General features: G+C 51.7%; 1 protein-coding gene across 1 annotated transcript; it reads right to left on the bottom strand.

Annotated features, from left to right (window-relative positions):
* Positions 1-711: 711 nt before the first annotated feature.
* Positions 712-8,465, bottom strand: PNPLA1 (patatin like phospholipase domain containing 1). The gene is made up of 8 exons (XM_050911180.1): positions 8,264-8,465; positions 5,096-5,328; positions 3,917-3,982; positions 2,338-2,550; positions 1,907-1,967; positions 1,682-1,822; positions 1,280-1,379; positions 712-826 (listed from the first exon to the last, which is right to left on the bottom strand). Exons 1-8 carry the CDS (start codon positions 8,463-8,465, stop codon positions 712-714), a joined length of 1,131 nt encoding a protein of 376 aa, XP_050767137.1.
* Positions 8,466-11,261: the final 2,796 nt, after the last annotated feature.

Below are 11,261 nucleotides of genomic sequence, written 5' to 3'. Positions count from 1 at the left end.
AAAAAAAAAAAAAAACACCACCCCCAAAAAACTCCGTAAAACACCAGCAGCTGTGCTGCTGTGTGAAATGAGCTCCGGTGTCGCCCACCGCTTCCCAGGGCAGCAGAACCGCGTGGCGTCGGAGACCCCCAGGGCCCATCCGGGATGGTTACCTAAGGGAACAAGCTGGCGGTTAGTTGGGGTCGATGAACCAACAGGGATGAGTAGCCCCAGGGGTGTTTGATGCCGAAGGACTTTTTCATAGCTGAGGAATTGTGTAGCTGCCTGCAGTATGAAATCATTCTGTGCAAGTCTCTTCGCCAGCTGCACATGAAGTAACTTGCAAGCAGGTTCAAGGGAGGTATGGCTGAAAAGCTATCTGCGTGACAAGTTAAATGCCTTGAATCCTTGACAGTTGAGTGCCACAAAACCTCTCAGGCTCTTGGTGAACGTGCCTGATGCCTGCTAGGACAGACCCCAGCAGATAAACGCTCTGGAACAAGAATATGTTGCTGTAGGGAACCAGCACTAAGCTAGTTCATAGCTTCTTTCAGATGTCACTAAATAAATAATATCACGGGGACAAAAATTAGCTACTTGTAATGTGGGGTACCCCAGATTTGGAATTTTTAGCCACGCTCAGCATCAGTGACCCATGGATGAGGTCCCCCAGGATTTCTCTGCTCTGTACCCTGCCCTCCCTCTGTTGAGGGTTTGCATTCCCCGAGCACCTCACCTCCTGGCCACGGCTCTCGCAGGCAAACCAGGCACCATGGCTTGGAGGAGCTTCTGGAACCGTTTTACCATGGACCTGATACCTTCCAGCAGCCCCCACAGCTTCTCCAGCCTGCAAAACCAAAATAAATAGGCCGAGTTTAATGACCAATAAATGCAGCAAAAGGGGGAGGGTGTTACTGGTAAATGCACACTCTAATACTCTTTTTCATAACCAAGCAATCCTATGGTGTTCCTGCTAGCCATACCCACTCTCCCTGAGAGCTTGCCTTCAGGGAATACCAAATCCTCCTGCAGAGGAAGGGGATGCCGCTAAGCCTATTTACGCAGTAGATGTGCATCAGCTCGCCCTGCTCCGTAGAGAAGGAGGGACTCGCTGCCAGCCCGCAGTGCCCGAAGGATGCTGCAGCCCATTGCCCACCCCGACGCTGGGCTCGCGGGGACGCCTGCGTGCCTCCTGCTAATCTCGCACCGTGTCCCTTCAGCTGTCTCACTGCTGCTGAAGGCACAACCACTGGTTTCTGTATCCCTCTCAGCTTCCACGCCTCTATCAAGATGTTCTTACCCCTTCCTGACAAAAGCTGGCAGCCTGTACGGCTGCAACAGGAACTTTGTCAGTGGATCCTGCAGTCCAGGCACCTGCTCCTTCCTCCACAGAGCCAAGCCTGTGCCCATGAACGACAACACAGAAGTAAATAAAGACCAGTAATTAGAAATAACCCAATAAATGCAATAATTCCTCTTGTCCAGCAACTCTTGCTGCAGCTCAGCCTGTAGGTACTGAAGCCCAGGCCAGAATCCAGCTTGAGCCGCTCTTACAAAGCCTCTTGGCAGATCTAGAAATATTTACTATAATAAATAACTCAATAATGTCTTAAGTATAATACTGCTCCTCTCAAAGACTGCAGCAGCCCTCAGTGGCCCCGGCCACCCCCAAACCCCAAGATCAGCATCCCAAATCCTCTACCTGGCAGGAAGCAAGGACTCAGGCACTGCGGTATCCTTTTGCATAGGCCGGTGCACGTCCTGTTGGATTGTGCAACGTCGTTCTTCCCACACATGCTGGCGAAGCGGAAATTGCCATCGAAGTAGTTAAAGCCAAAGGCATCTGTGAGACACGGGAAGAAGGGGCTGATGTTTGCACGTGCGTCACGCTTCAAGGCTGCCCTTCAGATCTTGGGGTAACACTTACTGTTCCTGTACAGGAAAAGGGCAGTGTCCTGGTACCCTTGGGAGAAAATGTCGTTCAAGACCTGCAAGGAGAAACACTTGAGGTCACTAAAGAGCCCTCCATCTCGGCACTGGCAGGATCTATCCAAGGCTGTTTGACCATAGAGGGTTGGGATGGCCCATTTGGGAGGGCAACAAGCACAGATTGGTTTCCAACCACCAAAGCGCTGGTCCTCTGCAGGTTGTCAAGCCAGGGTGGACCCCATCCCGGGTTGGCCACCCATCAGCAGCGTCCACCAAAAAAAGCACTGCAAAAGCAGTGGGTACTGCCCCCTCCCCTTGAAATCTGATTAATGATGGAGATTGAGCTGAACCTTAAAGCTTGGGAAGGCAGGTCCAGCATTAATTTGTTTTAACGAAAACGAAGCTGGGAAGAAGACCTGGTGGGCTTACCATGGCGCTAGGCGGAAAGAGAGCATAGCTAATCCTGCAGAGGTTTTCTATCGAGATCTGAATGCTGCCGTTGAAGATCTGGAAACAGAAGAAGATAGCGGGACAATCCCGCGGACAGATATCGAGCTCTCCCGTGAATGGGGACACAGTGATCACGGCTTCCTCCAAGCTGGAAACGGGCTGCAGGCCGGTGAATCCTCCATCAACGTATCGCTGAGGGGGAAGAGCAGAGGGAGGATTTGCTTTGAGGATTGCTACAGCGTGCGTGTGAGGGCAGCGTGACCGAGAGGAAAGCAAGCAGCTGCAAAGGCAACATCTCCTGCCGTGAGCCGGTCCCAGCGTGTCCTCTCTGCCCGCTTGCAACAGCATGTCTTCCCACCCCTCGCTCTTTATCCTGGCCTTTGCCATCTCCTTCTGCTGCCCTGCCTACGGCACCCAGCCAGCTCCTCGACCAGGTGCTGTAATCCACAGCAGTTATTAGAATAGAAATATAATTATTTTAATTCACAAAGCTTTGTAAAGTTGTTTTGGCAGTCATTAGCCAATTCAAACATCACTGAATTTACAGTGTTGTATAAATTTCCAGTCCTGAGCTCAAGCAGTAGGGCTCCCGCATTTAATAATTGCCTGCAAATCCCTGGAGGATTGCTCACTGGGCAAGGAAAATGTCATTTGCTGTATTCCGAAAGGAATCTGAATTTACCACCCACCACAGTGGGATGTGAGGTTGCAAGGACTGCAGCTGATCGAGTTAAATACTCGTGAAATAACGGTGCAGAGAAGCCTCACGCAGCAACGCCGCCGAGCTCTGAGTCCTGCAAATTTTATGCACGTTGTGGGCAAGCCCTGCAGTCCGGGGTAAGCTGGAGATCTGACCTGAGAGCCAGGTACAGACATCCGAGGACTAGATAGGCTCAATCAGTGCAGACCAACAAGAGTCAAGGAAGGATCCTAGCTCTATACCGGCTGCAAATCTGGTATCGTGGCTTTGTGGGCTTTGGCACACAAGCAGGCCACGGTTCATCGGCTGCTCCGCCGTCCATCTGCACATGCTTCACCACCACGCCGCTGTGCTCCTCATTCACTGAGGGTTAGCAAGAAGCCAGCCTAAATTTGTTGGCTTCACTGTGGTGTTTCGCAGAGTATGAATTTGCACATGGTTGGGGGAGGATCCTCCAACGAGCTTTCGATATTTCAGCCATGCAAGTCTGCACCTGAGCTAATGGAGACGTCTGCACTGCAGACAGATCCTGTCCAGGATAACTGGATTGTGTGTCAAAGTCCCAAGTGTGGGTGTCCTCTCATCTCACTTTGGAGATCTGCAAGGCAAGATCTTCAAGGCAAGATCTAGTCATCCAGGCTCTGTCCGTAGGCAAAGCAGGAGAGGGCTCTCCAGATGGCAGTTCCGCCCAGCTGTCATCTTAAGATGGGATGAAGAGCAAGCTAAAAGGCTTTATCATCCTCCATTAACTAAAGAAGCAGCCTAGACACATATATCCCTCTTTGCTCAAGGGAATGTAAAGTTCAAACCCAAGAACATACTGCTGGGAGCATATGTTTTATTGGAAACATCACTCACCACACCTCGGTAGGATGGAGGGATGAATCCACAGTAGATAGGAAGAAAGCAGCTGCAGAGGAGAGCCTGGGGGAGGAGAGGGATTGCAGAAGTTAATGTTCCTGTCAAAGTTCTCCTGGACAAAAAAGCTGTTGACTGAGTGCCTGCAAATTCAGGCTTGACAAATCGTCTGGAGCTAGGCTGTTGGTACCACCTGGACTTCGCACTCGACTGTGTCAAGAAGAAAAGTTTCAAGAAGGGGAAAATATCTCGTTTCAATAAAGTTGAAACACTTCTCTTGAGAAGGGCATAGCATTTCATTTCTTGTTTTTATAGCTGCCAGCAATATTAGAGTTATATATCTGTATATCACTGTCCAAACACTGCCTTTTGATGGTGACAAGGTGAAGCTTTGGGGTCATTTTTCATATTTGCGGGTTTTTGGACAAAACCAAGACATCCTCACAATGCATTTTCATTCTGCTGGGATTTGTCAATGATAAAGCCACTGCTGGGCTGTTTGCAACCATTTTCCACTGATCTCATCAGCTGGGAATGAGCATCCCGGGCTCCTGGGTTGACCTAGGGCAGGCACCACAGGGTGAACTCCGACATCTCCATGGACTTGCCATCCTCTACTGTCTCCCTGGGACGAGCAAGCCCATGACCTCGTGGTCAGCTTTGTTAGGGTTTTTCCCCTGGGATTCTTTCCCCGGCAGCTGATTTACTGGTTAATCAGCTGCTTGTTGTTTGGCAGCACAGACGCTTTGTCCAGCTCTTTCCTCCCAGGAAAGTGCTGAGGCAACGAGGAAAATTACTGCCAATGGGGCTTGGCCGAGGAGAGACCTGTCCAGAAGGCTGAGAGGTCACGTTAGTATTAACACAGCTCTTTGCAAAGAGTCATTAGCACTTACTAGAGCTGGCCAACATGTCGGCATCAGCTTTTTGAGGCTGTAAACAAACCTTCTGCTTTTTTAGCATGATTTATTCCTGCCTGACTCTGGACCTAACGACATCTTCCTCCCTCCCTCCAAGCCTCATGGAGCTCACTGTGGTGGGACCACAGCTCTGGCAGAGCTTCCTGACACTCTCCCCATCTTGGGTAGAAAGCAGTGCAATTAAAGTCATCAACGCTTAGGTACCTCCACCCCAAGCAGTAGGTAGAGATCTTCCTACGGCATCAGAGGAAGTTCCCTTTACCTGAATGAGCTCCTCTTTCGAGCTGAACTCAGAGGCTATGACGTTTTGGCCGTCCACCACCCGCGTGAGCGAGATGTGCAGCCGCCCCGAAGCCAGCTGATAGGAGTCCTCTGGTAGCATCCGCTGCAAAACAGTCTTGATATTCGCCAGCAAGCTGCACTTGGGAGAGAGAGGGCCCAGGATGGTTTTCCTGACCTCCTTTGCCATGGCAAAGAAAAATTCCTTTAGGTCATCTGACACGGCAGGGCGGGGAGGAGATAAAGAGAAAGTCAATATCCCTGCTGCCCTAACAGTTATATTTTTAATCCTATTTTTAACACTCCTCACAAATTTATTTGTGCCTCTTGCAGCCCCTGTGCATGACCCCAGGATGATACTGCTGCTACAGTGGGGGACATCGTGGCAGGACAGAAAGGGGGAGATCACCCCCATGATGTCCTCAAGGGACAACGTATTGCTGAGCGCAACCCCACTGGTGAAATCCTTGTCTGCACCGGAGATGGGTGCTCCAGATGTGCCTGGCTGGGGATTAGGGAAAGGCTCCAAAGAGCCCCGGGAAAGGGGACGCAGGTGCAGACACCGAGTTACCGGTGCCAATGTGACTTGTACAACACATTCCTGCCTTCCACCTCCAATTTTGCACGTGGGCAGCCCCAGGCTTCACGGGGGAGCTGGGACAGCTCAAAGGTGAGGGGGTGAGGATGAGGGGCAGACGCCCACCTCCTCTGCTTAGGGCTTTCCTGCAAGCCAGGCACCCTGGCTCCACCGTGCTGGGACTCCCCACTCATCTGAGCTCCCCCGGTGACCTCCCAGCCAGTGTTAATAGTCATTACATGCGTCTCCACATCCCAGAAGCTGGATTAAAGGAGCAGAGCTGCAGAGCCTCAGCCGAGGGCTCAGGAGACACCGGGTTTCAAAGGCTGCGCAGGGACGGGGGGGAAGAGGAGTGCAGCAAACCCCGCGGTCAGCCTGATCCCCGGGGAGGGAGCTTGGTCCCTTTGCCGAAATGGGGAGCTCGCCTGAGGAAATACTCCACCTTGGGCGGTTAAATTCTTGCAGCAAAAAGCTTACCCGGCTCCCCAATGCTGCAAAGAGCCATCCTTGCACCCGGGTGGGCTCCCCGGGACCCTGCACCGGCACGAAGCTGCGGGCTTGCCTTAGCACCATGGCTTTGCAGGGGCAAAGGTTTCCGGACTGTCTCGTGAGATGGCTTTAAAAGCACGGACAGACAGATGGATTAGATGGAGTGTCCCGAAGGCAACTGGAGCAACACAGGTATTAAGAGGGGTTATAAATGTTTGAGCGGATGTTCAGGCCATGTGGTGTGATGATTAATTCTCGGCGGGCTCATGCAGGGTCCTCAGGGATGCCGAAAGAGCCAAAGACACCCCAGGCAGGTGATGCACCCGCCGGGCACTGTCTGGCTGCTCTGTGTCCTGGAAATGGGGCAAAACCTGGAAAAACTGCCCACAAGTTGCCGGGTAGGAGGTGAGAGCTGACCCCAGCTTTGGGGGCTTTGACTCTGGACAGGGCTTTGACTCGGGACGAGCGAGGGATGACCCTGGCATGCAATGCCGTGACCATCCCTGCCTGCACCAGCTTGCTGGTGACAAGCATGTGCCCAGGAGGTGACCTGTGGGGTGGCAGAGGACAACCTGGCTCGGAGAGCTCAGAGCTCCTCACCCAGCCCGGGTCAGGGCAGGGGCCGGGTACACGACCACAGCCACCCCATGGGACCCCCCGCCAGGAGCCAAGCACACCTTTAACCCTCTTTTTGCCCCAATCCCCCCCAATATGAATTTGACAGAGTTAGTGCCACATGCATTTCCCTTGTTAGAAACCCAACCAGAGCCATCACTACCCAAAAGATCTTTTCTTCCCCTGGGGAAGATGTTTTGGGCACAAGATCATCTCAGCACCTCTAAGTGGATGGTGCCTACCAGCCCCAGTGAAGCAGACCCCCGTTTCAGCACTGGTGCCCACAGCAAGAGCAGTTACCAAACTGATTTATACTTGCTGGAGAGCTGCAGCTCCATCCAATTACACCAGCATGAGGAATTAGAGAGGAAAGTTTTGGGGCCCTTGCTGATTTGTAGAGGAGTTCATCCCCATATGGGCAGAAACGTTCCTTTCTGCTTTGTCTAAATATGTTTGCCAAAGTTTTGAATTACTTTTAGCTCCGGCAGAGTAGTTCTGGCATCCACCAGAGGTTTCAGGAGCTGCATGTTTCCTCCCTGCTTCCTCCATCATTATTTGGACCCTAAAATCCCGGCTCCTTCTAAACGTCCCCATTGCTTGAAGCAGGGCTTGGATCAGCCTTTGAAGACTTAAGTCTTGTTTACACATGGACACTAATTGGAAATATGGGAGGATGTGATTATTAAAAGTGGATTAACTGCTCTGAATTAATTCTACACATAGATGATCTTATTGCTAGGAGAGCCTGTCTCCACATTGTCTAAAGAGGTTCAGAGTAAAACCTCTTTTGCAGCAATAAGAGAAACCCCAGCCCTGGGCTGGAGTGAGGACTGCTGTTCCCCCGGGCATGAGCCCTTGAGCTTTTGCCAGGGGCAAACGTGCTCTGCTATCTGGGAACGGGAATCGCGCCACATCTTCCCTTGTGCTGGGAAGGCTGAGTGGGATAACCCACAGCAACATGCAAACAGGGCTGTCAGCTCTATAGTTACCTATATGACTGCCACTCGTGTCCCTTCGTAGCTAAGGATGCCAAGGGACCTGATCCGTAAGGGACAAAGGGGCTTTACGTGGGCATGTCCACCCACCGCGGCCGCGTAGACTTGCTTTGGGACACATCTCAGCACTCCTTAGACCTCATAGCAGAAGAGAAGGAGATCTGCTCCTTCAGCAGGAGCCGGAAAATGAGCCAATAAAATACAAGTACGTCCAGATTTACCCATGCAGGATCTACCCGACCATCTGAGATAACAGTCAGACAGTAATAACCAGCTTTTTCAGCTTAGACCACCCAAAATTGCTCCAGGGTGGCTGCCAAAAGTGGCAACATCTGCAAATCTCTTTTATGCCTTATGAGTGGTATGAGTTACGCCAGTATCGCATCCCCACCAGTGCTTTAAGTCATTAGTGCCTCTATTTCTGTTTTGAAATAAAAAATCTATAGTAAGGAAATCTAGGCAATGATTGTCTTACCGAGGCCGATGCCGCACACCACGGCGGCGGCGATGAGCGAGCCGGCGGATGACCCATAGACCTTGCATGCGGACTTGAGGAGTTCGGGAGCCAGCTCCAGGAGGGACTGCACCACCCCAACCTGGTACAGGACAAGAAAGCCACTGCCCGAAAAGGAGAGCGAGAAACGGGTGCTCGAACCCTGGAGATCCTCCTCAGCCATCTCAAGATCAAATTGGCGTATCCGGCTCAATGTCTTGGATTGTCCTTTTTCGCCAGGTGAACCTCAAGCTCTTTTCTCCTCTGCTTTCTCCAGGCTCATCTCTGGCTGCAGAGGAGTCCAGAAGATGGATTTTCTACCTCCTTTTACGACAGCTCCCCGAGGTGTTTAGATTCACGAGCTATTTTAATTGCTGCCTGTGCTAAAAACAGAAATTTTCCCCTGATCAAAACAGCTCTTGTAATCCTCGACCGCAGCCAGCTCAGATGCTCGGGGCTGAATCAAGGCTCCCCTTTTATACCAAGTGATCTGCAGTGCCCCAGGAGCCCTCCCAGCGATGGTCCCCGCATTACTGTGCCCGTCACACTTGGAAACGCCCGTGCAAAATTTCGTCTTTGCTTCGTGCTTTCTTCATCAAGGGTGTTTTCCTAAATAGGATTCTCCATCAATCCCGGCTTAGGCACAGCTCAGTACTGAGTGAGTAAAGGCTTGTATAAGACACTTAAAGCCAGAGGGTGTTACACAAGGGGTGGATGCAGGGCGTTAGGTTGGGTTAGGTTTGGAAATATTGCTTCTGTTTGCTCCCTATTGGAAGAGTTTTGTCCTTGCCTGACTCTTGGATATCCTTTGGGGGGAAAAAAACAGGGAGCTGGATTTGCTTTTCTCTTCCCCGCCCTCCAGCACTGTGCTCTATAAGGCCCCAGAAGGAAGCCCGCAGCAGCACCGTGTTCCCCAACGCTGGGGTTACTGAACCAAAATCAGACTGCCTTCGGGCTGTCTTCATTGGCTGGGTGATAGTTAAAAAATAGGGAGAAATTCAGTAGATTTCTAGTGTCTTTTCAGCCTTAATAACCTAATGCTGATGCCAACATGCAGAATAAAAATTGCCATTTTAAACAGATGTATTTATTAAATATTACTAAATACTGTGTTGCTTATGTTGTCCAAATATATATAGCGTGCACACTGTATAATGAATATTACATATGTTACATTCAAGGTTGTATATACATACATAACATGGGCATGTGTATAGTAACAGACAGGCTGAAGGAGAGAGCTTTCATTCCCCGTGTTGGTGCACCAGCCTGGCCAGGACAGTACAAGAAAACAGAGGACAGTCCCAGCATCCCGATGCAACCTTTGCAGTGCTGTTTCACCCCAAATTTTCCCACATTTTCCCTTGGCATTTTTCCTCTCCAGCCATCGCTGGGTCCCCACGACGAGAGTTGCATCCTGTGCGGTACCTGGGGGCAGAGCCCCCCACCTCGATGTGCAAAATGTCCCTGGGTTGAAATTTCACTGGTCACTGCCCATCAGTGGGTGCACGTTGCCTGCAAACCCCCCCAGGTAAATGTCACTCGGCATGGCCACGGCTGTCCTTGACGGCTGCTGCCTGGATGACAGGACAAGCAGGAGCAAGTTGTCAGCTCAAAGATATATTGAAACGGGATCTGGACTATCCCGGAGGTGAACAACTGCTTGAACTAGGGCGTTTGCATGTGACCACGTCCTCCTGTAGATATACAGCCTTACTGGATTTGGTCTTCTCATTTCTTGTCTTTCCAAGTGTTTGATGTTGTTTTTACATTATCCCCCCGTTGGGTGAGTCTCCCACATGTTCCAGCCTGTCTACCAGCCTTCTGGTGATATCTGAGCTTGGATCTGCATAATTCATGCCACTGTCTCCTCCAGCCCTCGGGAAAGCAAATCCTTTCATTTAAAGGATTTTCTTCCAGCACTGGCAAACATCTGCAGGTAGAACAAGGGCAAAAAGTATCGTCTCTCACTGTGACTGATCCAAACATGCAAGTGCATCAGAAGTGCATGAGTGTTGCACACTGGAAGAAATTGTTTCCGTGTTCTCTGGGCATTAACTCTGCCAATGATGTGCATCAGGCCCCAGGGAATTCAACAGGCACTGCATGGAAAAGGTATAGGATGCTCCCGCTTCACTCAGTGCTTGCACGTCCTCGGTCGAGCCCAGCCTCAGCTGCCAAGCTTTGGGAAAGGTGTAAACGATCCCATGGGACCTGCGGGAACACGCTCCTCCATCCAGTGCACGGCACAAGGACGGTTTCCCCGTAGGAGCTGGACTTGCTACAAAACGTGGTGCTCCCGGAGCACCTTGTGAGTGCAAATGCTGACCAAGCCGAGCTGGGAGATGTTCTCCCCCCAGGCTCTCCTTCAGGCATCTTGTAATAGTTTCTTCCCTTGCAGCTGCCATGAAGTAACGTATTCAATGGGATTTTCCATTCCCAGAGCCAGATGATGAAGGACGGTGCGATGGCCACGAAAAAGCCATTATCCCTGCAAGAAGACAAGAGAGTAGCTCCGTGGGGAGGTGCACGGTGAATGCGAGAAGGTCCCTAAGAAGGAGAAAGCCCAGCAGAGAGCACAGCCCCGTGCCAAGGCAGGGCCAGCCCCAGGAGAAGGGCAGGGGAGGCAAGGCAGGACAGACAAGAGGATGAGTGCCCATGCGCAGGGAAGGACGGGAGATGCCCGACCTGGCGAGAGAAGGGCAGCACCCCAAAAGGCGGTAGCTCAGACCTGCGAGGGCTTCGCGGCATGCCCAGACACCCTGGGCTCCCCTTGGGATCCTCAAAGCCCAGGAGAAGCCAGGCTTTGGGGACACACCTTGGGGCTCTGCCAGCCGAGGGGGTGCACAGCCACATCACAGCATTTCCCGCAAATCGCTCTGTCCTGCAGTGAATTACGGGGGGGCTTCTCAAGGTGGGGGGGGAGGTGCAAAATCTGCCCTGCACCCTCACCCGCTGCAAACACTGAGGCCCTGGGACA

Source organism: Gymnogyps californianus, chromosome 27, assembly GCF_018139145.2.
Source record: "Gymnogyps californianus isolate 813 chromosome 27, ASM1813914v2, whole genome shotgun sequence".
NCBI lineage: Eukaryota > Metazoa > Chordata > Aves > Accipitriformes > Cathartidae > Gymnogyps > Gymnogyps californianus.
Note: the sequence above shows the minus strand (reverse complement) of the source record. Positions and strands in the feature narration are given on the sequence as shown.